The sequence below is a fragment of the Brassica napus genome, chromosome A8 (genome assembly GCF_020379485.1).
Source record: "Brassica napus cultivar Da-Ae chromosome A8, Da-Ae, whole genome shotgun sequence".
NCBI lineage: Eukaryota > Viridiplantae > Streptophyta > Magnoliopsida > Brassicales > Brassicaceae > Brassica > Brassica napus.
Genome location: NC_063441.1, coordinates 20,006,439 through 20,033,254, shown reverse-complemented (window position 1 = coordinate 20,033,254; position 26,816 = coordinate 20,006,439). Strand labels below are relative to the sequence as shown.

The 26,816-nt window shown below is 38.0% G+C and overlaps 7 protein-coding genes across 12 annotated transcripts; 3 read left to right on the top strand and 4 right to left on the bottom strand.

Moving 5' to 3' along the window:
• The first annotated feature begins 5,489 nt into the window (after window positions 1-5,489).
• LOC106440768 lies at window positions 5,490-10,446 on the top strand. 3 transcript variants are annotated; one of them, XM_013882502.3, is made up of 16 exons: window positions 5,490-5,671; window positions 5,836-6,052; window positions 6,363-6,492; window positions 6,619-6,662; window positions 6,994-7,087; window positions 7,178-7,932; window positions 8,077-8,208; window positions 8,350-8,422; window positions 8,566-8,605; window positions 8,684-8,756; window positions 8,880-8,945; window positions 9,066-9,143; window positions 9,231-9,403; window positions 9,505-9,551; window positions 9,631-9,865; window positions 9,936-10,446. In XM_013882502.3, the coding sequence occupies exons 2-16, from the start codon at window positions 5,871-5,873 to the stop codon at window positions 10,310-10,312; spliced, it is 2,499 nt and encodes an 832-aa protein (XP_013737956.2). In that variant the 5' UTR covers window positions 5,490-5,671; window positions 5,836-5,870; the 3' UTR covers window positions 10,313-10,446. The 3 variants fall into 3 exon arrangements, with proteins under 3 accessions (XP_013737956.2, XP_022572620.2, XP_013737957.2); XM_022716899.2 differs by having other exon boundaries at window positions 5,610-5,671; window positions 5,781-6,052; XM_013882503.3 differs by lacking the exon at window positions 5,490-5,671 and having other exon boundaries at window positions 5,890-6,052; window positions 6,994-7,082.
• Window positions 10,447-10,590: 144 nt separating this feature from the next.
• On the bottom strand, window positions 10,591-11,292 carry BNAA08G22030D. The gene is made up of 2 exons (XM_013884383.3): window positions 11,008-11,292; window positions 10,591-10,778 (listed from the first exon to the last, which is right to left on the bottom strand). Exons 1-2 carry the CDS (start codon window positions 11,229-11,231, stop codon window positions 10,757-10,759), a joined length of 246 nt encoding a protein of 81 aa, XP_013739837.2. The 5' UTR covers window positions 11,232-11,292; the 3' UTR covers window positions 10,591-10,756.
• Window positions 11,293-11,853: 561 nt separating this feature from the next.
• Window positions 11,854-13,142, bottom strand: LOC106440767 (glutathione S-transferase DHAR1, mitochondrial-like). Its single transcript, XM_013882498.3, has 3 exons — window positions 12,956-13,142; window positions 12,783-12,873; window positions 11,854-12,505 (listed from the first exon to the last, which is right to left on the bottom strand). Exons 1-3 carry the CDS (start codon window positions 13,011-13,013, stop codon window positions 12,022-12,024), a joined length of 633 nt encoding a protein of 210 aa, XP_013737952.1. The 5' UTR covers window positions 13,014-13,142; the 3' UTR covers window positions 11,854-12,021.
• Window positions 13,143-13,585: 443 nt separating this feature from the next.
• On the top strand, window positions 13,586-15,974 carry LOC106440766 (gamma carbonic anhydrase 1, mitochondrial). The gene is made up of 5 exons (XM_013882497.3): window positions 13,586-13,834; window positions 14,034-14,177; window positions 14,663-14,788; window positions 14,887-15,038; window positions 15,449-15,974. Exons 1-5 carry the CDS (start codon window positions 13,720-13,722, stop codon window positions 15,719-15,721), a joined length of 810 nt encoding a protein of 269 aa, XP_013737951.2. The 5' UTR covers window positions 13,586-13,719; the 3' UTR covers window positions 15,722-15,974.
• A 536-nt stretch (window positions 15,975-16,510) lies between these two features.
• On the bottom strand, window positions 16,511-22,645 carry LOC106444598 (defensin-like protein 19). Of its 2 annotated transcripts, none has more exons than XR_007315473.1 (2): window positions 16,987-22,645; window positions 16,511-16,902 (listed from the first exon to the last, which is right to left on the bottom strand). XR_007315473.1 is itself a non-coding variant. In XM_013886054.3 (2 exons), the coding sequence occupies exons 1-2, from the start codon at window positions 17,048-17,050 to the stop codon at window positions 16,730-16,732; spliced, it is 237 nt and encodes a 78-aa protein (XP_013741508.2). In that variant the 5' UTR covers window positions 17,051-17,066; the 3' UTR covers window positions 16,511-16,729. The 2 variants fall into 2 exon arrangements, 1 of the variants encoding a protein (XP_013741508.2); XM_013886054.3 differs by having other exon boundaries at window positions 16,987-17,066.
• On the top strand, window positions 18,993-19,865 carry LOC125576968. The gene has a single exon (XM_048737531.1). It carries the CDS (start codon window positions 18,993-18,995, stop codon window positions 19,863-19,865), a length of 873 nt encoding a protein of 290 aa, XP_048593488.1.
• Window positions 22,646-23,565: 920 nt separating the features above from the next.
• LOC106440764 (abscisic acid 8'-hydroxylase 1-like) lies at window positions 23,566-26,508 on the bottom strand. 3 transcript variants are annotated; one of them, XR_007315472.1, is made up of 10 exons: window positions 26,155-26,508; window positions 25,751-26,072; window positions 25,284-25,442; window positions 24,981-25,185; window positions 24,792-24,871; window positions 24,530-24,616; window positions 24,368-24,446; window positions 24,152-24,251; window positions 23,921-24,039; window positions 23,566-23,792 (listed from the first exon to the last, which is right to left on the bottom strand). XR_007315472.1 is itself a non-coding variant. In XM_048738094.1 (10 exons), exons 1-10 carry the CDS (start codon window positions 26,376-26,378, stop codon window positions 23,696-23,698), a joined length of 1,479 nt encoding a protein of 492 aa, XP_048594051.1. In that variant the 5' UTR covers window positions 26,379-26,502; the 3' UTR covers window positions 23,566-23,695. The 3 variants fall into 3 exon arrangements, 2 of the variants coding, with proteins under 2 accessions (XP_048594051.1, XP_013737949.2); XM_048738094.1 differs by having other exon boundaries at window positions 24,145-24,251; window positions 26,155-26,502; XM_013882495.3 differs by having other exon boundaries at window positions 24,145-24,251; window positions 25,293-25,442; window positions 26,155-26,494.
• Window positions 26,509-26,816: the final 308 nt, after the last annotated feature.

Here is a 26,816-nt window from a genome sequence, read left to right as displayed (position 1 = left end):
GTTGTAATGACTAAATGGTCTCCGGTAGTAGAGAAAGAGAAGCCACCAACACAATCTATTCCCATGTGGGTTCATGTGAAGCGAGTGCCATTGAAGATGTTTTCTTGGCCTGGATTGAGTTTTGTAACAAGTCCTTTGGGAGTTCCTGAGAGGTTACATCCGGAGACAGCTCAATGTTTGAATCTGGAGGTGGCAAAAATATTTGTGAATGTGGATTTAACAAAGGATTTGCCGGCGCAGTTGAATTTTAACCTACATGGAGAGGATGTGATGGTGGAATATCACTACCCATGGTTACCAAAGAAGTGCCTGAGATGTAAAACATGGGGTCATTCAGAGAAAACCTGCACTAGAGAGAAGGAGGACTTGAGGAAGGAGCAAGAGGAATTGGAAGAGGGGGAAGTAAGAGAGGTAAATTCTAAGAATAAGGAGGTTCAAAATAAGGAGGGACAAGTTCTGAAGGAGATTGATGAAGTTGAGGATATAGCTGTAAATCAGGAGAATATAAATAAAGGTGTTAATTTGGGAACAGAAGGGGAGAAAACGCGAGAGAGTAAGAGTTTGGAAAGTAAGTCTGAGTGGGAAGATGTTTCTCCAGGAAAAGCTAGTAGATCTCCAAATACTAGACAAAAAGAGTTGGAGTTTGGCCAGGTTTCTATCCTTACAAAGTCTAGATTCTCGGTGCTGACTCCAGTGGATGATGGTGAGCTACCGGATTATGAAAATGATCTAGGGGAACAGGAGGTAGAAGAGGGTTTGTCAGAGGAGAAAGAAGAAGAGGTAATAGTACCTCGACAGTGTTTGCCTCGGGACTCAAAGATTAATCATAGATATTTGAAAGGAGTGCAGAAAGCTCAGGATGCAGGTCCAAGCTATCTGAACAAAAAGAAACCTCGACGTCAATAGTATGTCAGCGTTTTACTGGAATATAAGAGGCTTTAACAAGCCTGCTAAACAACGGATTATGAAGGAGTGGATAAGGAAGAGTGGATTTCAATTTGGGTGTATTATTGAGACTAGAGTGAAGGAGAATAGAGTTAAAGGGATTTTGGAGAAGGTTGTTCCGGGTTGGTCTTTTATGGCGAATTATGAGCATAATAGGCTTGGAAGATTATGGATTATTTGGAGTTCAAAAGTGAGAATAACGCCTTGTTTTTAGAGTGATCAGATTATCACAGTGTATGTTCTTATGGAGGGGTTGGAAGAGGAATTTTTCTGTTCTTTTGTATATGGAAAGAATTTGGCTGTGGAAAGAAAAGAGCTTTGGGATGATCTTAAGAGTCACTACGACTCACCTATTATAAGGAGGGCGCCTTGGATTATTCAGGGAGATTTCAATGAGATACTATATGGAGTTGAACACTCAGTCGCAGGAACTTCTGAAGATACTATGGGAATGAGAGAATTTCAGGACACGGTCAAACATTGTTTACTTCTCGACATGTCTTATCAAGGTCCGAGATTCACATGGTGCAACAAGAGAGATAATGGGGTGATATGTAAGAAGCTTGATCGTACATTAATAAATGAGGTGTGGTTGAGGCGATTTCCACAATCTTATTGTGTGTTTGAGGCAGGAGGCTGCTCAGACCACCAGCGGTGTAGAGTAAAGATTAAATCAGAGATTATGAAGCCGAGAAAGCCTTTCAAGTTTGTCAATGCTCTGGTAGATGAACCGGAATTTTTTGCTCTGGTAGAGGGATTTTGGTCGGAGACAGTTCCGCTATTTAACTCTACTTCAGCACTTTTCAGATTATCACGGAAACTCAAAGCTCTGAAACCTGCTCTACGAGAATTAAGTAAGGAGAAGTTTGGAGATATTTTTAAGAAGACAAGCGAGGCTTATAAGAATCTTTGTGAAGCACAAGTAAAGAATCTGGAGAATCCTGGGCAGATAAGTATGGAAGTGGAATCAAGGGCTTATAGCAGATGGCTGTTATTATCTGGAATAGAGGAAAAGGTTATCAGTCAAAGAGCCAAGATACATTGGCTTCATGTCGGTGATGGAAATAATAAAAGTTATCACAGGGCAGCTAAGGTTAGAGAAACGAGAAATGCTATTAGAGAGATCAAGCGTCCAGATGGTTCAATGGCAGTCACTCAAGACGACATTAAAGAAGAAGCTGTGGAGCATTTCTATACGTTCTTAACTCATTCTCCAGCAGATTATGAAGGGGCAAGCTTGGAGGATCTGAAATCATTACTTAACTATGAATGTTCGGAGGAGGATAGGAATGTGCTGCTACAAGAGGTTAGTAGTGAAGAAGTGAAGAAGGTTTTGTTCTCTATGGCTGCAGATAAATCACCGGGTCCCGACGGGTATACCACGGAGTTTTTTAAAGCTACTTGGGCTATTACCGGGAGTGATTTTGTGATAGCTATCAAATCCTTCTTCGACACAGGTTTCCTTCCTAAGGGAATCAATTCTACCATCCTGGCGCTTATTCCGAAGAACAATGATGCAATCTGTATGAAGGATTACCGCCCTATCTCTTGTTGCAACGTAATTTACAAAGTCATATCGAAGATTCTGGCTAATCGCATGAAGAGTTTGCTTCCTCTCTTCATATCTTTGAACCAGTCAGCATTTGTAAAGGATAGACTTATCATGGAAAATGTTCTTCTTGCGTCTGAACTGGTCAAGAGTTACCACAAAGACTCAGTTTCAGAGAGATGTGCAGTCAAGATAGACATTTCGAAAGCTTTCGACTCGGTGCAGTGGAATTTTCTGTTAACGGTTTTGGCTGCTTTAAATTTCCCGGAGAAGTTTATAGTATGGATCAAGAAATGCATTGAGCTGGCATCTTTCTCCATTCAGGTTAACGGAGAGCTAGCGGGCTATTTCAACAGTAAGAGGGGACTGCGTCAGGGTTGCTCCCTGTCACCCTACCTGTTTGTAATATGCATGCAGGTTTTGACTAAGCTGCTCGACAAAGCAGCAGTGGAGAAGAAGATTGGATACCACCCTTATTGTAAAGAGTTGAAGTTAACCCATATATGTTTTGCGGATGATGTGCTAGTGTTTTCAGATGGGAAGCAGCGATCCATTGAAGGCATTTTAGCAGTTTTTAAGCAGTTTGCAAGGATATCTGGACTTAACATCAGTCTTGAAAAATCTACGTTGTATCTAGCTGGGGTTAGAGAAGAAGATAGTGCAGCAATACTGGAACAATTCCCCTTTGAAGCTGGATCTCTCCCGGTAAGATATCTTGGGCTTCCTCTTCTGACTAAGAAAATGAATGCTCAAGACTATAGTCCTCTCATTTCAAGAATAAGGGCTCGTATCTCCTCGTGGACAGCGAGACATCTTACGTTTGCGGGCAGACTTCAGCTCATTGGCTCAGTCTTATATAGTATAATAAACTTCTGGATGTCAGCATATAGATTGCCAAACTCGTGTGTTCAAGAGATACAGAGCTTATGCGCGGCTTTTCTATGGTCTGGTCCAGTTCTGTCTACAAGGAAAGCTAAGATAGCTTGGTCAGACGTGTGCATGCCTAAGGATGAAGGAGGATTAGGACTGAGAAACTTGTATGAAGCTAATAGAGTCTCTTGTCTAAAGCTCATTTGGAGATTATTAGCTGAGAGAAACTCCTTATGGGTTCAGTGGATATGGAAGTATCTCATACGGAAGGGTTCTTTTTGGAGTGTTAAGGAGAATAGTTCTTTGGGATCATGGATGTGGAAGAAGCTGTTGAAGCTAAGACCGGTGGCTCAGCAGCTAACAAAAAAGGAGATTAATAGTGGCTCGAATACTTCTTTCTGGTTGGAAGATTGGTCGCCATTGGGAAAGCTGATTGAAGTAACAGGAGATGGAGGGTGTATGGCGCTGGGCATTCCGTTAAATGCAACAGTTGAAAGTGCAATACAGATTTACAGAGCTAGAAGACAGCGAACCCCTGTGTATCGGCTAATAGAACAAGAAATTATGAAGTTAAAAAACAGAGGACTTAACATGTTGGAGGATGACTGTCTATGGAAAAGGGAGAGTGGAGATTTCAGGACAGGTTTCAGTACGTCTCAAACGTGGAATCTCATAAGAGCTCATGCGCCTAAAGTTTCTTGGAGTACAGGGATATGGTTCCCTGAAGCAACTCCGAAGTTTGCTTTTCTTGCGTGGATTGCTATTCAAAATAGATTAGCAACAGGAGATAGGGTTCTAAGATGGAACCCTCAAGCAATATCTATTTGTTGGCTCTGCAAAAGAGAGATGGAAACCAGAGATCACATTTTCTTTGAGTGTGCATACTCAAAGGAAGTTTGGAGAGTGACTGTGGGAAATCTTGTCGGTAGTGGAGTTATTTACCAATGGGATCAAGTGGTTAGATTGGTGGTGAATGGGACTTGGGAGAGATGTGTTAAGTTCCTGTTTAGATACTGCTTTCAGGCGGTTGTTTATGCACTTTGGCAGGAGAGAAATATAAGAAGAGCAGAAGAGAAGTCGCAGCCAATTTCTTGTTTGATAGCAAGGTTGGAGAAATTGGTGAGAAACAGAATTACATCTTTGAGAAGGAAGAATTGGAGGAAGTATGAGAAGACTATGGAAGTTTGGATGGGGAGAATTTAGAACAGAGTAGTAAAGAAATTTCTTTATATATTTTCATAGAAATGTTTGCAGTTTTTCTGTACAAAAGTTTTTTTTGAGATGAATAAATTTAAAATTCTTTCAAAAAAAAAAAGATGTTGCTTCTCTTACAGGAATTAGCTCCGGTTACTTGCAACGCAGGCTAAACAAGTACAAATTGTTTCGAATTTCATAAGAACTTGGGAGATATTATTATAGGACAAGTTTGGGTGCTGTGTCGGTAACAGTTGTCGTCCGAGATTAAAACGGAAGCAACCAGTGGCGAATTTTTGATAGCCTAAGTCAATAGTCAACATCTCGTTGTTTTAATTAATTCCAAACATACTCTACAAACTACAAAAGAAAGACTTTGACTTTTCTTTGTCTCTCGCACTGTCGCACACATCAAATAACACTCCAAACTAATGAGTAAAAAAGTCACACAGTTTGCGTGTCGATCAAGTCATTGTACACCCACCCACGGACAAAGAGAGACAGTGTTAGTTCTCCCTGTCCACCTTATTTCTAATTTTCAAATCTCCCAAATTCTTTAAAAACCCTGAATTCCCAAAAAGAAAATTTGAGCTCGAATAATATGAATGATTGTGAAAGGTACGATTACTTCCAATAAAATCTCAAGAGAATTTACACCAAAAAAAAAAAAAAATCTCAAGAGAACTCTCCTTATTCTTTTACCCATCAAAGAAAAATAAGAAAACCCACTAACTTTGATGTTGAAGGCAAGCAGCCAACAAATAAGCAAAATCAATTCGCCCACTAGGCAAATGACTTTGTAAGTCATTCAATAAAGGAAAAAAAAACATCTAACATTCGCGCCACCCATGTCTTGGTTCAACTGCAAGATTGGCTATGCAAAGAGAACGTGGAGCTTGGGTTTCCCCAAACTCAATGACCAAGACTCTTCATATATTGAAAATCGAGTTTGTTGATTGATCAATGGGTTTTTGGGGCGGTATAACCTGAAGGCCCATTAACAGCCCATTATCTAATAAAAAAACTAAGCGGTCGATACGAAATGTGAGTATGAGGAGTCGAACTCGGGACGGGAGTCAAAAGCCTTTGCCGCAACCGTTGTTACTGTCGCCGGTAAGTTCTGTTCGTCCAAGTTTCGTTCCTAGATCTCCTTTCGAAATTTTCAAAATTCCTGCTTCCAGATTCCTTTTAGATGCAGTCTCATTATTGAAAAATTCTCCAGCGATCGATGTGCTAAAGCTTCAATTCTTGGTTCGTAATATCTGCTTATGCTCTAGGGAGGTGTTCGAAACAGTAAAAAAAAAACGGATCGATGAATGAGGAAGAGCCTTCAGGAAGTGGTGAAGAAGGATGTAGCATCTCAACGTTTGATTACTCTGTTGAGAATCATTTGAAGGCAGTAGACTCTATCAGTGATCTCTGCGGTGGAGAAGCTGGTACTGGTATTGAGGAGACCGATATCAACAGACTGTCATCATCAGTTACATTCTTAAAGTGAGTTAAGAGCAGTTCAATTATGCTTGCATTCATAGAACGTTGATCTTAGACTAGTGCTGTATCTAGAAAAATCTATACTTTAAGTGGTTAGGATCTTTATTCCAACATCTGTCTTCGCGTTTTAATTGTGTTAATAACACTCTTTAAGAGTAGAAACATAAACCAAAGTAATAGGCTTTCGTTTCGAAAAAATTCTACCTTTGTCCTTATTCAGCTGTTCTTAACCAATTTGATAAACCAGCTGATCATTGTGAATTGCATTGTTAGTAGAAGAGTGCTCATTGATTGCAATAAGCCTCATCTGTAGGGAATGGAGGCATTTAAGCTATGAACCAAAACGTTTTGGGTTCTGTGATGATGAGGCTGGAAAAAGCTGTGAACCAAAGGACGTCAAGAGTCAGACTTTGCCTCAGTTTTCTTCAGCACGAGCTCCTGAGGTGTGTCTTATCTTTACACTAGAAGATTCTTTCTTTCTACTTTAGTTCTTCTTACCCTCCATTTACTTCATAAATTGCTTCAACCATACTTCTTTTTTTTTTTACTCTCTGTTATTATCGGCGCAGGTTAAGATAGATGACGATGAACCATCATCATTTGGTGAACCCAGGTAGTAATTAAGGTTTATATGAGCTGTAATTATTTAATCCCAACTGGTTCTGTTAGCTAGCAAAGCTCATGCATCACTTACAACTTGATTAGGCATGCATTTAATCTTGACTATGGGGAATGATCATAGGTTTTTCCCTTCTCATGTTCAAAATTATGAATTCACTTATTAAGTTTAGTGATTGAGTTAAGCGGGTATGAGCCAGGACTAAGTTGGTAATTAACTAGACAGGCAGTGCTTGTTTGTGTGTGTATTATATATCTGCTCTTGTCCTTTTTCAATTATCAAAGAGGTTTTCCTAGTCATGATAATGATTTATTCACCTCTGCAGCAAGGATTTTGTTATGCATGTTGGAGGTTCTGTTTGGGCATTGGAGTGGTGTCCCAGAGTTCATGGAAACCCAGATGCTCGGGCAAAATGTGAGGTGATTAGGTTATATCTTCTGTTTTTGATGCTTGATTGAAATGCAAATCTTAGGTTTTCAATTCATTGTTGTGCGTTCTTACTGTTGCAGTTTCTAGCTGTGGCTACTCATCCACCTGATTCCTACAGCCACAAGATAGGAGTTCGACTTTCAGGTAGAGGCATTATTCAGATATGGTGTATTATAAATGCCACATGCGACAACGATAGCACCCATATATCAGGGAAGAAACAGAAGTTGTCTGGAAAGTATCAGAAGAAACCATCCGATGAAAGTAATCGCAATACAGAACCTAAAAAGCCGAGAGGCAGGCCGAGAAAGCATCCAATAGAGACAGCAACAGAGCCTAAGAAGCCAAAAGGAAGACCTAGAAAGAAGACTACTGCTGAGCTTCCTATTGAGCTTGATGGTGACGTTCTATACGTTGAAGCTTTGTCTGTTCGGTATCCGGAAGAGGCGGTTGTTCCCGCAACTCCTCTCCGGGTTCTACGAAAACCTTCAGTAACCAAAGCTAAAACCAACAACGAAAGCTCAGGACAAGTGCTGTCTTCAGAGAATGCAAATATCAAACTTCCCGTACGGAGAAAGAGACAAAAACACCAACCTACTGAAGAAACTTGCGAACCGGTGGTGTCAGAAGATAGTGAAGCTGTTGGAAACGTACCAGGGGAACAATCCTCGGATATCTCTGAAGACATTGCTCTTCCGAGGGTTGTTTTATGTCTGGCACACAATGGAAAAGTTGCCTGGGATATGAAATGGCGTCCCCCATCTGCAGATGATTCTCTTAATAAGCATAGAATGGGATATTTAGCTGTCTTGCTGGGGAATGGATCTCTGGAAGTGTAAGTTCAGCTACTTCTCTTTCATCTTGTATCCTCCTAATGCATTAGATATTGTCTTTTCCTTTACTATGTGAATATAGTTAGTGTTATCATATTTGCAATATGCAATATGTACTATGCGGAATGATGAATAACTTTATGCAGGTGGGATGTTCCAATGCCTCAGGCAGTATCGGCTGTGTATTTATCTTCAAAGAAAGATGCGACTGATCCTCGTTTTGTGAAACTGGCTCCCGTTTTCAAATGTTCAAACTTGAAGTGTGGTGATACACAAAGGTTAGTAGATGTCTAACATTTGCCAGTTTTGTGTTCTCAGAGTTGTACATATAATTAATTTTCGCTTTTATTATTGATACTTCCTCAATATCTGTCTCTATTGGGTTTCTCCTGATATGGTGCTCATCTATTGTCGTACAGTATTCCTTTAACAGTTGAATGGTCGACTTCTGGGAACCCTGATTTCTTACTCGCTGGTTGCCACGATGGCACGGTAATTAACAAATTACTTTCACACTGCCATTTCCATTATATGATTGTGTTTTTCTTTAATGCGTAAAATGTAAGTGTATTCAAGTATGGGAATTGCAATGCTTAATTTTTTTTGACTATGTTTGTTTTGATCTCTTGCATAAGGTTGCTCTCTGGAAATTTTCTACAACCAAATCTTCCCAAGGTATTGATAGTTTGTTTTCACATTGTGGCTAGAGAGTGATGTGTTGATTTCACATTTGATTTTCAATTTTTTGTGCAGATACTAGACCTTTACTTTTCTTCAGCGCAGATACAACTCCTATTAGGGCAGTTGCATGGGCTCCTGGTGAAAGGTCAGTGACATTAAATCACAGCAATTTGGCTTTGTCACTGGCTTCAATTAAAAACCAATATACCTCTTTCCTTCTGTTTGATGATTCGCTTATTATTAAATGTAATTTCTGAAAAATTTCCAGTGATCAGGAAAGTTCAAACGTAGTAGCTACTGCTGGACATGGAGGTCTCAAGTTTTGGGACTTACGGTAAACTTCACAAATATCAGCTACATCACTTTACTTCAAGTGTTATGTCCGAGTTTTAAAATTTCTTTTGCCGTACTACATACCATTACTTATTGCTTGCTTCCTATGGTTTTTCTGTAGTGATCCATTTCGTCCTTTATGGGATCTGCACCCAGTACCAAGATTTATTTACAGCATCGACTGGTTACAAGACCCAAAGTATAAATTGTTTCTCCATGCTCAGTTGATTACCGTCTTTGAGAGTCCTGATTAAACCCATCTTGGTGTTTCAAATTTCTTCTGCAGATGTGTGTTATTGTCCTTTGACGATGGCACAATGAGGATCCTAAGCTTGGTTAAGATTGCGTATGATGTTCCATCAACCGGAAGGCCTTATCCTAACACAAAACAACAAGGGTTGAGCGTTTATAACTGTTCGTCTTTTCCCATCTGGAGTATCCAAGTATCACGGTTAACAGGTAAATGCTCTTTGTTGTATTGTGCTTTCATTCAGTAGTAACACAATCATCTTAATACATAAAGCACTACTGTGACACTGAATGATATTCAATTTCATCAGGCATGGCAGCTTATTGCACTGCAGATGGATCTGTTTTCCATTTCCAGGTCTGTTATAAAGTCATTGATTTTTCTTTTTGGTTTATATGTTTTAAAGATTTTTCTCTGTCTTGATGTGCTTTTACAGCTTACGACCAAAGCAGTGGAAAAAGACTCGAGAAACCGAACTCCTCACTTCCTCTGTGGACGATTGACTATGAATGATTCTTCCACCTTTACAGTGCACAGTCCAGTGCCTAACGTACCGATCTTCTTGAAGAAACCAGTTAGTGAGAATGGTGAAAAACAGAGATGTCTTCGGAGTCTCTTGAACGAATCTCCTAACCGACACGCACCTCCAGTTTCAGACGCTCAGCCTCTAGGTAAGTTAAAACTTAAACGACAGAAGTTAACATTTATTCCAATGAATTAATTTACTTTACATTTCTGCAGCTTTTGCACACGATGAGGATCCGGGCTTAGAGTCTGAAACGGAGGGGACTAGCAACAAAGGGTCAAAATCAAAGGCTAAGAAAGGGAAGAACAACACAATAGAGGAGGAGGAGGAGGATAACAGAGGAGCATTGGTCTGCGTTAAAGAAGATGGCGATGCAGAAGAAGGAAGGAGAAAAGAAGCAAGCACCAGTAGCAGTTCTGTGAAAGCGGAGAGGTTCCCACCTAAAATGGTGGCGATGCATAGAGTGCGGTGGAATATGAACAAAGGAAGTGAGAGATGGTTGTGTTATGGTGGAGCAGCTGGGATCGTACGGTGTCAAGAGATTGCTTCATCTGGTTTGGTCGGTAAACAAAACTGGAGGCATCAAAGATAAATATGTAGTCCCACTAATAAGCAAACAAAACTTTAACATTTGCTCTCGCCTTGTAAAACAAGAAAACTCACTGAAAACACTACTAATCTTGGATGTGTGTAATAATAATTAATCCAATTTTGTTTCTTGGATCAGTACGACTCTCTGACTTTGGCGTTTAAGAAAGAAAGCGGAAACAATCTGGATCATGCCTTGGACAAAACAAAGGGATCATGAACTTTAGTGATGTAGCTTGTAAGATGGTCAATCTATGTGTAATGTTACATGCATCCGACATTGACGTGATAACATTTTGTTTAAAGATATTGGGTTACATTTACATATTCATGCTCATGCATTGAAGAATATGAAGATTAAATAGATAAAATCAATTACAGATAGGTCAAGCTATTTTTGTTTTCATATATACCACATCCATAAGTCGACCTTTCCTTATTCCTCCTTTTAGAAATGAATTCCCATTTCCCTAAAAAAAAGAAGATTTATAATGAGTGATTATGGAAGTAATGAAAACAAACATCGGAACAAACCATATACAGTGTTAGTTATTATTCTTATGTTACGTATGTATTCTAAGAAAATAAGAACAACAGTGTAGCAAAAACATTATTCACTAGTAAAATTAAACCTAAGTACCTAACGTATCATATTCATACCAGAAAAATTAAAAATATTATAAAGAATCGTAGACATACTTGGCTTTATCACCAAACCATCCGTAAACGGACTTTGCGGTGGAAGATACGGTTTCTACGGCGTCTGGGCCACCGTGTTCATTGAATGCATTGGTGACGCCTGTCACGGCTGAGTCTATCCTCGACCCAATCGTAGGCTGTTCCTCCTCAGCCAAAATTGTCACCGAGTTTATGGAAACGAGTAGCATCACGGATAACACCACAGCTACCCATGTTTTCGCCATCCGTTCTTCTACAAACTTTTTATTCTTGTTCTTCTTTTCAATATTTAAAACAAAAGAATGGTTTAAGAAAAGAAGTCAAATCAGATTATTTAAGCTGTCTAAAGTTACAACGATTTTTACGTGTTGTACTACTTTTGTTGGATTGTGCCCTAAATTTAAACAGTTTGGTTTTATTTAAATATCCACCGTTAAGGTTACACCGAAAATAGCACGACGTGAGGTGGCTTTCGTTTCATGCGAGTAAATTAAACAACATGTATACGCAACAAGGCCTAATGGCACGGTTTTCAGCTTATAAATGTATTTGTCTATTTAAGTTCTCGCATAATCAAATTCCAGATGTTTTCAAAAGATAAAAAAATGAGTAAGATCCAAAATACTACATTGGAGTAGGATGGGTGTTCGGGTAGCTACTTGGATCTATTCGGTTTCGGATTTCAAACTTTCAGGATTAAATATTTAATCTCCATTTGAATATTTATAAATTTTGGTTGTTCAGGTTTTGTTCGGATATTTACTGTCCACATCAGGAAACCCATTTTTATATAAATTTATATCTATTTAAAATTTCTCAAAATCTAAAAACAAAAATAATATATAACTCATATATTGGAATAATGTATGTCTGAATGCCTTATTAACATAAAATTGGTTTGATTGATACAATACAAAGCATAATAGATTGTTTGGTTAGAACATTCATTATTTGACTGATAGAGAAGATAAACCATGAACACAACATCACACCAGTTAATCTCATAGTGGTGCGGAACATATGGAACTAGTAGTTTTAGTAGTGGACCTTGGGAGCCCATCCTGCGATCACATACTTCTCCTCAGCCTTTGTTTTCTCAAAGGAGTGGAGGGAGAACAAAGCATGCATGTAGTTATGAACATGGGTCAAGCTCCCAGGGACAGACCAGCTTTTGAAGTGGCCAAGAGCGACCTCGAGATGGTAAAGCTTTGGTGCTAAGCTAAGATCCACCGCGCTGACCGTTTCCCCGGCGATAAAAGGACCATCATGAGACTTGAGATGATTCTCCAAGGCTTCTAGCTCATGAAGCAAAGGACCGTCACTTGAGTTTTTGGTCGTCAGGAAAGCCACGAAAGTACTCATGATCTTGGATCCAACAGAGGCAAACTTAGGAGGAGTTTTGAGTGATGGCTCAGGATACTTCTTCTCAAGAAGGCTGACGATGACGTCGGAATCAGGCACCCACTTGCCGTCGATCTTAAGCACTGGTACTTTCCCTCCAGGACTAATGTCTAAGAACCTGCATCATATACGCTCTGAGATATATGCGGCTTGAAATAATTATTAAACATATATTTTTAATTATACGGACCAATTGATAGATACATTTATATTAAACACTCAAAATTTTGGGGTTATAGTCTAATGTTTCTAGGCGAATCTTTCATCCAGCTACTTTCGAAAAATCATATATAAACAATGCCATTGCAGTTTCCGGTTAGCATTTGAGCTAACCGAACCAAATCCAATTTCCGGTTAAAACAAAGCTCAACACATCCGGTGAATGAGTAACTGACCATTTAGGTTTGTCGGAGAGGTTGATCAGATGCATTTTGTAGGGCAGACTCTTCTCCTCGAGGGTGAGAAGAACCCTTTGGCTGAACGGGCCTGAAACGACATTCAAAGATCCAAAACTCAGATCTTGCAAAATCAGAACTAAAGTCTAAAACAGAGAGAGAGAAGAAGTTACAGTCGCCAAGAACATCAGGGGCACCAACGGCGGCTTTCACGCAGACTTCGAGAGCCATCTTGAATTTTTCTTTTGCTGCGATCAAAGAACTGTTGAGTTATTCAGTGTTTTTTTATACACAATTCTCACACACTCTCTCTTTAGTGTTCAACCAAAAGCAGTGGTCCAGTATTGCCCAACGTTTGAGAAGGACATGTTATCTTTTCCACGTGTTGGTGCATGGCGAGATACGATTTGAAAATTTTGAACCGTATCGGTAAAGGTTTTCACGTTTTTAGCACAATGTTAACGTAACGACAACATCAAATGCAACATACAACTAGTACTCCCTCCGTTTTTTTTTTATATAAGCCGTTTTAGAAAAATTTTTATGTTTCAAATTATATAACATTTTCGGTTTTCTATATAAAATTTATTAACACGTAATGTATATGAACAATGATAATATACTTTTTATTCTATTATTAATTGATTTGTGATTAGTTAAATAATTAATGATATTTTTGTTTAGAAAATATAAAAAGTTAGTAATTTTTTAATGTATGTGTACAATTTGTCGTGATTAGTTATAACTTATTTGTCGTGATTCAGATTTTGAGTAACTGAATAATCCATATAGGAATCATCGACTCAGAGATAATAAAAATCTAATTTTGGTTCAGTTTAGAATATAGCGGTTTGCGTTAACCAGAATAAACCAACGCAATTCATCTGCTTCACTATAGATTCCTCGCCTGTGAACTCGAGGAAGGTGACGACGAACAATGGGAACCTTAGGCAGAGCATTTTACTCCGTCGGATTTTGGATCCGTGAGACCGGTCAGGCTCTCGATCGCCTCGGATGTCGCCTCCAAGGCAAAAACTGCTTCCGTGAACAACGTAAGCTTCACTGTAGCTCGATCTCACCACTCCGTTTTCGAATTCCAAAACAGAAGCTTCGATTAGGTTACTCAGCTCTTCCGATTAGGTTGCAGATCTGGTATTTGATGTCTTTGAGTAGCAGAAGGGATTCATTGATTTGTGATTTGCTGCTTAGGTTTTTGCTTTCGTGTGTGTGTAATCGTAGCTTTCTCTGTAGTATCTAGGCATCGGACGCTGATGAACGTATTCGATAAGGCTCCGATTGTGGATAAGGAAGCTTTTGTAGCACCAAGTGCTTCAGTCATTGGGAACGTTCAGATTGGAAGAGGATCGTCTATTTGGTATGGATGCGTACTACGAGGTGAGCAAATGTTACTAAGCTCTTCAGTGTTTTTGGTGTTTGACTGATTTGATTTCTCATATAGTGACTGATTTGGTGTTCTATCATATACGTATGTATCCTTAGCTATGTCAACTAAGTAGAGAAGGAATGTATGTTCTTGAGACTTCTTTTATGGTTTAGTGATGAATAACACTGCTCAATATGGAGCTTCCTAGCATCACCTAAGGAGACTTAACACAAGTATACTACATATTCTCTTGATGAATATCCCCTTTTATCTAATTTGAGCTTGATCCCGCCTAGGCTAGTTTAGATTGTTTTTTATTTGTGGTATCTTTATTTAGGTTAAATGGTAATGGAATTAGGTTTGTTCTTTCGTTCAGAATGATGTTATGTCACTCAGGATTGGTACTGTGTGGTTAGGTTAGGTTAAGCCTTTTCTTTATTACCACGAAACAGTGGAATAACATACAGTCTATGACTTGCTCTTGTGTTCTTTGCAGGGGATGTGAACACTGTTAGTGTTGGATCAGGAACTAATATTCAGGACAACTCACTTGTTCATGTGGCAAAATCTAACTTAAGCGGAAAGGTGCCTCCAACCATTATCGGAGACAATGTAACCATTGGTTAGTAGGAATCTCTTGCTCTATGTTTTGCAGTTTTCTGATATTCATTCATCTCCGCAAAGCATTTGGGATATAGTTTTAGACTAGATCTGTAACAGGTCATAGTGCTGTTTTACATGGATGTACCGTTGAGGATGAGGCTTTTATCGGGATGGGAGCGACACTTCTGGACGGTGTCGTGGTTGAAAAGCATGCCCTGGTTGCTGCTGGTGCGCTTGTGCGACAAAACACTAGGATTCCTTCCGGAGAGGTATAATTTTGCGTAGAACATTTGCATTATCTGAAGACCCATAACCTTATATGTGCTGACATACTTCTATTGCTACTTAGGCAGCATAGGCTATTTCATTTATGATATCTTTTCTAATTCTGAGATCAGTGGAGACTAGATTTGAAGTTGAAATACAGTTTAGTCTATGAATTGGTCTGGATAGTGGATAAAACATAATCTATCATCCTTTTAGGTGAAGTGTTGTAAAAGCTCAACTTTCATTTAAAGACTAATGATTATGGTCAATTATGTGAAATTTCATTTTAAACAATCAGCATGTGAATACAAAATGGTGTTTGTATCTCATCATGACCGATTAAACTCCTTCTACAGCCATACTTACTGACAGATTTAACTTTTTTTTACCATATTGGTCTATAATGACTCAGATATGGGGAGGAAACCCAGCAAAGTTCCTCAGGAAGCTCAAGAGTAAGGAAATTGATTTTATCCCAGTGTCAGCTGAAAACTACTCAAACCTCGCGAAGGCTCACGCTGCAGAGAATGCAAAGCCACTAAATGCGATCGAGTTTGAGAAGGTTCTACGCAAGAGGTATGCTGCAAAAGACGAGGAGTACGACTCCATGCTTGGTATTGTGAGAGAAACTCCACCAGAGCTTAAACTCCCTAACAAGAACGAGTCTAAGCCAAACGTCCTTTAAATGTGAACTGATTTTTCGGGGTATGTTTTCTGATCGAAACCTTAAATACCTAGTATCTATGAGATGTCTCAAGAAGATGTCTGGTTTGAATAATGGCATGTAGAGTACACTAGAGTAGAGTGAAATTACAGCTTTGGAGAAACTTTTGCTCGACTTTTCTTCATGGTTTCGTAGGAAAGAATGGTATTGTGAGAACAAACTTTGGATGCTGTTACTTTGGTTCTTTGAAATTCTGAATCAATATTATAAAACATGAAGATTGAATAATAACAATAATAGACTGAAGCATGCGCTAGTTCATGTGCATGTTAAAGATCCGTCTTGGAAACTGCTCATAAGCTTTATGTTCTTCACAAAGAAGCTTACAGAATTTACTTAAAGCAAATGCCTTGTATCTGTGCTGAAGTCTCACTTTAATTCAATACGCATTCTGTTGTTAAAGGCTTATCGGGGTTTAAGTATCTCTGTGGATCACAACGATCGAGTGTGGGCTACTCGGCCATAAGGGTTACCGTTATTTCCTTCAGGAAGCAGAGTAATGTTATGAAGTTACGAAGTGAATATTGTGTTTGACATGAGTGATACGCTAGTTAGTGTTTAGGGAGTATGCAAATCCTAAAAGAGTTTTAGTCCTTAGAGGTCAAACATGGCAGCTTAACCCGTAACTTTAATTGTTACCTGGTAGTTAGTTAATTCAAGAATAGAGATTGTGACCATGAAGCTGTAGCAATCACTAGTGTAAGTTAGTTGCTCTAGCTCTATCAAACAAGTTATTGCCCTGCTGATGTAGATAAACAAAACTGCGAGACAACCTCTTATTATAGTTTTTATCACAACTTCACTAGACAATAGACATGTAGTGGTAACTCCCGGCACAAACGGGATTTTATTAGGACCCAAGGTAAACGTTATGGTTTTGTCATAGAGACTATGTACATGATTCGCAACAGAACAAAAGAAGATAACACCGTGACACTTGAAGAAGATTCAGAGAACTTTTTGCTTGCTTCAGCAGTTGAAGTAGCAAAAACATGCGAACCCCGGGAACTGAGCGTGACAAGCCCCGTGTGAAGCCCGTTCCCATCTCTTACACTGACTGTCACAGCCGCGAGTGTTGCCACAAAACCCTGTCCATGTCTTGCTTCTCCTCTGGCAAACTCTTCCTTCCACCATCATCACCTCTGGAAAAATTCTCGAAACAGAAGATATAGAAAAATGTAAAAACGGTGACTAGAGATACCAGTTGAGCAGTGGAGTGAACTTACCAGTGGAAGCGATGAGGAAGATGGATAGGCAAAGCAAGAGCAAACGTGCGTAAGAAGAAGCCATGGAATTTTGTTATATGGTAATAATATTCACAAGCTGAAAGGCTCTTTATATATAGAGAAACGCATTCTCTAGATCTGTCTTTTGTGTAGAGTATAGTGTGAACGGGATGAAACCCACCCAGCCTACTATTTATCCAAACTCTATCCGAAAATCAGTAGGAGTTTTGACTGTAGACTTTGTTATCAAAGAGTTCTGACGTCTAATTTGTTCGGACATGTTACCATGACACTATGACACACCAGATACAAACATTTGAAGTTTGTATGTATATCAAAAGTCAAGACAGTATTACATTTGAACATGGATGCAAACACAGCAATAATGGAAGTCTTTTCTTTCTGTGCAAAAACGAAATTATATAGCCTTCAGAAAAATCGGAATTATATATTTAAGTCAGAGTTGTTGGAACGAAATTGTACGGTGGTCAAACAAGAACTGGAACCTGGCTAAGCTTTACAATTTGTATCAAACATGCATGTAACCGTACAAATAATTAATTACTTTGATTTTCATTTGTAAACATCTATTTATTTCCCTGATATCGTGGGTTTTTTTTCATATTAAAAAATGTTGTGATTATGACAAAGATTGTTTGATGGCGACCACAGAATCAGACAGTGTTTGGATCTGCTGCACCATAAATAAACCAGTCTCAGTCTTTGTCTGTAGTTTCTTTTGAGCACCTCTTTATAAAATGTTTCATGAATCTCAAACTTTTTTTGTTGAAACAGCATCTCCATCTTTATTATGTGTAGTAAACTGTAAATTGCTTTTGAGCACGTGACTCATCCCATCTCACGTGATTCTCGGATCTCGGTCACTTTCAATTTCCATGACCCTCGTGAGTGTGATACTATCATCTTGTGTGGATAAGTTCGTTCGTTCTTAGTTTCCTCCCCTTGACGGCGCGTGATTTCACGTGTCTGGTTCGAGGTGCTTCCAAGTGTATGCATATGCTTTATAGCTTATACGCTTTATATATGCTAACCAACCCCTCCATCAATTAATTGATGTCCTTCAACTACGTATACTATACACTTGAAAATATTTGTTACAGGTCACGTAATTACTTTATATATACTCAAAACTATATGATACATTGTTTACCAAAAAACACTATATGATACATTGATACATTATTACTTGATGCAAAATATCTACACCCGAATCTAAAATTTACTTTGGTGAAATGTTCATTAAATTTTGGGTGTCATTTCTTTTTTTCTTTTTTTCCTTTTCTTTTTTTTTTTGAAACACAGTTGGGTGTCATTTCATATCGGAGAACTTGCTATATAAATAGGATATGGCATTTTTATAAATTGAACATGATGGCTACGAATCATATATGTGTATGCATATATAATTGGAATTTTTTTTTTAATAAAACCAAGATATCTACCTAGCCATCAATGCCAGTGATAGTAGTTTTGGAGTAATATCCTGCAATCTAAAATCTATAAAAAAAAAATTACTGAACTGTAAATAGTTCTTAAGACAATGATGTGTTGAATTGGAACCATAATACAATATCTATATAGTAGCAACTGCGAGTTTTCAATCCAATTTAATTGGCTAAAATCATAATAAACCTTAATTGAGATAGACAGCAAACAACCATTAGTTTATGTGCTAAAATAATTCCACAGACTACATTTTTATAATTCATATCATTTAACTAGAAAACAAAAGAAACAAGCTAACTGAGACATTATTGGTTGAGTGTCGACAATATTATTATAAAATTAAAAGCCCAAGCAAATATTTTAAATTAACCATGTTAATTTTTATATCAAAGCACTCTATAAAAGGACCACTCAAGTCTCTAGCGATCGTATCTGTCTCAGCATCAGTGCATCTCTTTTCTCCAACATAACATTTCCTTCTCCCCATATAGAAAATCGTTAACATTTCCTTCAATAATTCTTCCACCTACTAACAAACTATGGAGAAGGAGAACGATGAGCCAACTAAGGGACACGACAATACGTTTAGCTTACAGAATGTTCTGTTCATTGTCAAAGTCTCAGCCGTCCTAGCCTTCACCGGTTACTGTGGTTACCCGACGATTATAAATGTACTCGACGGCGTTGACCTTTGGTTCGGTTGGTTCCGTTTGGTTCTAAGAAACGTTTTCTTCATCTTCATCATCCTAAACGCTCTCATAGGCGCGATATACTTTAGCTTCCTCAAAACCACCGAAAAAAAGAAACAAGATCTCTATGATGAATATATCGCCGCCGTGCCCACCGTCGTCCGTTCCTCCCCGGAGACGTCTTCTGCCCTGATGGAGGTTGGAGACTACGGTGGTGAATATTATAATAAGTCAAGTTACTACAAGACTGTGCCACCGTGTCAAGCGGTTAATACGGTTGAGGAGAGTAAATGTTATGAACGAGTAGTGGTGGAGACGAGCTCTAAGAGTTATAGGAAGACGACGAGTTTGGAGAAGAAGAAGAAGAGGTCGACGGTGGAGTATCGAAGGACGGAGTCAGAGAGAGTACTGGTGAAAACGGCGTCGTGGAGGTCGCATGCGATGGATGAGCTGAGCAGCGAGGAGTTTCGTATGAAGGTGGAGACATTTATCACGGGGTACAAGAAGAAAATGAATTGCCAAAACGGCGTCGCTGATCACTGGGGAAACGGAGTCTCTCGGTTTCAAAACGGCAGCGTTGACCAGTGGCAGAACTGTGTCCCCCAGTTGCAAGATCAGCCTTATTACGATGGAACTGATCGTCGTCGTCATCGTAGTCGTAGGCTCGTGGGTGGTTCTGGCTCTACTGGTAGTGGTGGTCCGTACTTGGCCATTTCGAATTAGAGCTTGGCGTGGGGACTATGTAAAAGTAAAAGACGTTAACAACATAGGTTATTTTTTACGGACAATGATGTTTTTTTTTTGAACACAAACTTACTTTCATTCATAATCAAACTTTTTCACTACAATAACAAGAGGGAATTATACATCCTCTTTGGCCATAAACATAACATACACCACATAAATAGTCTAAGAAAGATAAGTCTTCAACCGAAGATGACAGCGAATTCGAGACGAAGCTTGAATGCGTCGAGTGAGCCTTCACGACAAAGTCGGACAACTGGAAAATAGTCACAGAATGTGACGTTGAGGTCCAGACCTCATCTACGAGAACTACCGAAGTAGTCTCGGTTGCATCTTCAGATCCCGTGGAGATCGCTACGCAAGATGACAAACCGATGAGGGAACTGAAGCAAACACTCGGCAGCGACAATGAAACCGAGGAGGAGGAACGAAGGATAACCAATCCCGGTGAACCCACCGGTAAAACTTTCCCAAAGGATAAATATGATCGTGTAATACGAGAAGGATAGATCCTGTTGAAATCACAGGAACTCAAACTGACCCCACCACTAGCTAATCTTAATCGTTGGATAACTCTTTCTTCTACATATCTGGGTCTTTTCCAATATCTTGGGCTGACAGGTTCAAAAACACACATGGGCCAGGCCCAAACATAATCAATTGATACCTCAGGAGACGCTGTCATTCTGGCACGGAATACGAAGGATACGAAGTCGCCGGCAAAGCTCCGACGGAGAGGAAATGAAGCACGGTCGATGATTAACGGAGGTGAGGAGAGCATCACTTTTCGGTATGAAGGAAGTGAAATGATACCGAAGTAACTCGGAACTGAACTGGTGATGCTTCGAGATCTGCCGTCAGTCTGATGAAGAGGAGCACCGCGCAGTGGTTTGTGGGACTCAAGCCTCCCCGGAGACGAGGAGGTTGTTCTCGTCAGTTGAAATCGCGGCTCCGTATAGCATTTAAAGGCTTGGACTTGACAGCAAACAGAGAGAGGTACGACGGGGTTTGAACCCGAAGACCAGAGCTCAGCGGCGGTGAGAGAACCCTCTCGACTCATCGCTAAGAGAAGGACCTGTCGGAAGGAAAGGACCACCGAAAGAAGCGTAACGAAGAGTCCTCTTCTCCGTCGTACCATTTGTCGGGATCGCCTTCCTCCAAACATCCAAGTGACACGAGTGAATAACCAAAAAACAGAGCAGGAAATCAGGAACACGATGGTGAAGGAGAAGAGCAGCGTCGTCGTTAAGGCCCAGCGCCGGCGAGAAACGCCGTTGCCGGCGCCGAGGGGCATAGATCTCGTTTGTGCCTCGAGCCCCGTGTCTGAGAGAGTCTAGGGTTTTTTTTACCTTTTTTAAACGAGGGGCATAGATCTCGTTTGTGCCTCAACCTTTTTTACGGACAATGATGTTGTATTCTAAATTTCTAATATAGATGAGGCTATTAATCTGTGTCACATGGTAGGACGCCACTTATTGACTAGTTACGTATAATCAGCACTTCAGCCGAAATATCGACCTAAAACACCGAATTATAATTAAACTGACAAATTCATTTAAGTTAATTGAAGAACTAGTTTTTTTTTTTTGAGAAATAATTGAACAACTAGTTTTGGGGTTGATTTTAGGTTTAAGTGAAGTTATGAGCTTTTTGTAGTTAATTCTATGTTAAAGCCAAAGGAACCAACTTTGTTTCCAAAAAAAAAAAAGCCAAAGGAACCAACTGTGTTTCAAAAAAAAACCAAAGGAACCAACTGACAACATTTTGATTGTAATTATGTCAATTCATCAATTCGTTAGTAAAACATGACAGTGTGGGAAAAGGAGAACTGTTACAAGTTCAAGCCAATTAGTTTTTGAAACATTGTTCTCTCCTAGTTCAGCTTGTATATATTATGAGACGTGCTAATGACTGTTTCATTGTCTCCTGATTATAGACTCATATAAGAAGAGTTCGAGAAAACGGTGTGAACTCCTAAAATATATGGAAATTTCCATGTAAATATACGAGAAACATTTTATATTAAATCCTGTAATAAGTAGAATTCAATTTTTACTATTCTACATTTGATTTGGATTGTGGTATATCATTTGAAGGGACATCTACTTAACTAAAAAGTATATTAAATTCGTGACATTGTTATAAATAAACTACATATATGAAATAAATACCATTTGGTAGTATTATATGATTAGTTGTTGATCTTAGTGCCAATAGCAGCTCCTTCTAATCTAATTAATAATATTTTCCCGGAAAGTTTGTCCAAAATTTGCCTTACAAAAAAAAAAAAAGTTTGTCCAAACTATGAAGTTATTACTTATTAGTATATGTTCTTATCCACTACTTTGTTTGTTCTATAATAATTGCCACCAGGTCACCAACATTTTTACTTTTGTTGTTTCTCTATTATATTTTCCAGAGGCATATATGAGTCCACGTCCTCTCACTGAGATGAGTAATACAATATTATTGATCCCGACACATTTGTCATTGACAACCAAAAAACATACATAAACTCGTATCAGTGTTGCAAGGTAAGGTATAAATGAATTCTATAATTTATGTAGGTTTATAAAAGTGTAATAGATAATCCTATTAGCTTTTAAAAAGAGCACCAGAAATAATACTAAATTGTTGGTAAGAAGTTCAAACTTAACAACTTATAGTTTTTTGCAACAAAAATTCTAGCATTGCTATGATCTAGATAAATATTTACAATATGAACTAATACATTTAAGAAACTAATATTTTATATGTATAAGATATTTTAATATAAAAGTCTAGATCACGATATTACAGATCCATCAAAACTGTAGCCAGACTTCTTGCTATCTACTTGAAATTACAGCCCATACATCATTGTTACAAAATAGTAATGGTACAAAGAATATATATCCATATGCCGAAGCTGACATTAGAACAAAACACTTGCTCCTAGGATGATCCACAACCTGTACTTTGATCTTCTTTAATCAAGCTTTTGTTCTGTCCATGACACATAGTTGGACGTTTTAGGAATTTAATTATTAATTAACTATATTTTTGGCGAACAATTATCCACTTGCACAACCATTTTTAAAACCAAATATAATACTACTATTATTGTACCTTAAATACTAAACCATTATTCAAATCAATAAAAAGCAGACTAAATCTTCTCTTTGGAGCCATTCCTTAGCATCAAAGGAAGTGAGAATAAACAGAAATTTGGTTTTGTATTGAACTGAAAGTTGTCAGTGCATGTATCAATTAAGTAGCCGCATTACTGCAGTGATTATCGTTTAACTGAGTCTTATAATCTAACCGATTTTCACTAAACGTAATATCAACTACCCTAAATATTATATAGTTATTAGAGTAAATTTGTTCAAAATACTAAAAGAAATTAGATATTAAGAATATATGAATTAGAAGAAAAAGTTACCTGTCAAATAAGCCAAGGCGTCTGGTTCAAATTTTTGAATGTAATATGAAAAATCCTTGATGGAATAACAAAACAACCAACACAAACTAAAGACAAGCAATGAACAACCATCATCGCTTTATTCTTTCTTAGCTGATAATTTATGGATTTACCTTATAATTCTTTTGGTGTTCAAATATTCTTTACTATTATAATCATGTGTTCACAAAACACAAGACAAGTAGAAACTTCGTCTGTCTTTATCTACAGTATATATAGTGACAATATATGACATTAATGCAAAGTTGTAAATATTACATTTGGATATGAAACATCGTATATAGGAACACTCGCGCGTTGAGTCTTTTTATATACACATATAAGATCTAATTTGAAACTTATATATTTACAATCTACGTGACACACGAATCGGATATCCACTCTTCAATCTTGCAAATAATGTCCACTTCTCGATGCTTGGATCTCCATCTACCACCTCCCATCTTCATCATTATTATTATTATTTTTTTTTTGAAAAAGTTAAATCATTATTATTTTTGGGTCACAAGCATTATTTTTATTATAACCGAAATTACAATTTATGCAATTCATATAAGATAATTGTACGAACCTGTAAGTGGTTATAAAACGGTGGAGAAAAACTACCATCATGGCTTTGGCCATATTAAGTCCAAGACATGTTCGTCCTCCCATACCAAATGCTAAGAAACTGTTTGCTTTTGCTTCCTCCTTCATTTTAGGATTAAGTTATAATAAGTACAAACAAAATAATGTTACTATGCAAACAAGAATAATGAAAGGAAATATGGTTTCTTAAGAGTATCATGTACGTACGTCAAACCTTGAAGGGTTGAACTTGTGAGGTTCACTATATACGTTAGGATCAAGATGAATGGATCTAGCGTCAATGTTTATATTCCATCCTTTATTAATCTTGTATCCTTTCAAATCAGAAAATAATGTATTATAAAAAGCCAGAGATAATCTGTTTTTTCGTAATCTGAGATTAAAACAAATAAACTGAAGGCGATCTTTAAATGAAGTATTTATAGCAAACCTTCCATTTCACAGTCTTGAAGTACTAGTCTTGGGAACCAAGGCACAACAGACGCCATTCTCAGAGATTCTTTCACCATCTATGTACAAAAATTATATATACGTACACATTAAAAACATTAATTGTCCATTGAAACACGTTTGAACGTTGTTATGTATTTACCTTTGAAGCATATGTCATTTCAGTGAGATCATCTAGTTCGAGAAATGGTTTATGTGATGCCTGCTTAGCAAGCTGAGTTTGTTCTTCCTGTTGACCGGTATAGTGACATGTTTTAGAAACAAAACCCTTTGAAAATTGTCTTTATGTTGACTAAATTAAAAAAGCAGAAATTAAAAGTGTGTATATAATCTATAGTATTAATATACATGAGAAACTATTTAATTATAATTTCTTTTTGAACTGTATTAATTTCAAAACTTACAATCAGAATATTCAAAACCTTCTGATTTTCACCGAGGTACTTAACCATCCACGTTAAAGCACTAGCCGTCGTGTCTTGTCCTGCATTTTTGTAGCAAAAGTTTGTAAAAAATGAAATATGATGTAATGATTTACTTTTTATCTCTAGACTTGTCCAAAAGTGATGAATACTAAAATAAATAAATGGGACCTGCAATGATCATGGTCAAAATATTGTCCTTAATCTCAGCATCAGTCAACTTAGTAGAATGATCAGAAGACGAAGCAGAGCCGTCGCTATCTACTGCAAGAAGCTGCTGCAGAAAATCTTCACGATAATTATTATTATGACTATTTGTTTCATTCCTCCTTTCTCTGATTATCTTTTCTAACACCTCCATAACTCTTCCTCTTGCCTGCATCATTTATAACACATCTCTTCTTATGAATCAAACCAATCCAAGTGTAATAATTAATCTCCATTACTTTGATGTTAAAACATCATAGAACGTACTGATATTACCATGATGCCCTTGTGAAATCTAGTCCAGGGTAAATTGAGAGGAAAAGCGAGCATGGCTTCACAAACAAAGCCAACATCTCTTTGCAATGAACCCAATTCTTCTTCGTTTTCTAGACTTATTAACATCTTACACATTGCTTTGAATGTTATCTGCACCGTTACTCATATACTTAGAAATTACAAATATTAAGACTGACCTTTATAAACAAAATTGATTCAATTCTTTTTAGTTTCAAAAAGAAAAAAAAATTGATTCAGTAATTCAGTTTTTGATTTGGCTAAAGTAAAAATATCATTTTCCTTTTCCAAACTTCCTTTTATTTTTAGCACATAAGAGACGTATGAAAATGGGCCAAGTTGGGCCGAACTTTTTTCATAAAGGGAAACGGCTTTCTAAATAAGCCTTTTCTTTAAAAACGGCTTATTCTTAAACCACATGCAACGTGTGTAAAACAAACCTGGAGCAAATCTGTGAGCAAGACCACTGTACCACGGTGCTCCCATCCACTAAGCGCGTCAACGACGAGTTCATCGAAGTGTCTAACCATCAGAGCCGTCGATTTTTTGGAGAACAAGTTGATAAAACGGCTACGGAGAATCTTGTGATGGTGTTGAGAAGCACAAAGAAGGCTCCGGTCACCCACAAGCGCAGCTATGGACTTTATATACCGTTTCGTGAACATCCCTGACTCGTTATTTAAAACAGCCCGAGCTGACTCAGTCGTCGACAGGAACACGTGCGTCTCTCCGAACAAACTTGTCCTAAAGCAACTTCCGTACCTGTAATATTAGTATTAAATAATGTCCTAAAAGTACTTCAGCCAGAAACCTTTTAACTGGTTCAGAGGCTTATTGTGTTTACCTGATACGGCGACTACGAACGAACTCATAGAAGCCTTTGCCGCTGTTTACGGAAAGCATGAACTGAAGTGTTTCTCCGACCACCGGAAAACCATGGCTTCCCGGAGGAATATCAGCCGTTGATTTCTTTTGATCTTGGATCACGGTTTTGAATATTTTACTGAGTGCTAGTATCACTAAGCACAGCAGGAGAACTACGAGGGGACAGAGGGAAAGATGGTCCATCTATTTTTGTTTTCAAAGTTTCTTTTTTCAGTCTGAAAGAGAAAGAAAGTTTCCACATAAAAAAGAGAGAAGATTTAATTATGATTCTTGAAGTATAGAATCTTGGATCGAGCTTATTAATTAGTCTATAAATATAGGAAGATATTTTGTAACGAGTGAGTGCTGTTTCTCTTTTTTCCCTCCTCATGATGTTTCTTTTGACTATAAATCTATTGAGTTGAGTATATATATATGCTCGCGCAAGTGTGTGCGTGCATGCATATATACTGTTATACAGAAAATAAATCAATTGATGAGAAGCTACACAACAAGACATTAATTCTACATGTAAAATCTCATGTAATTTTCTTCGTTTAAAACCCATAAAAACTAGATAACCAGTTGCTAACTTGCTGTTTATTTTGTTAATGGACATTATTACGACCAGTTGAGAGTTTT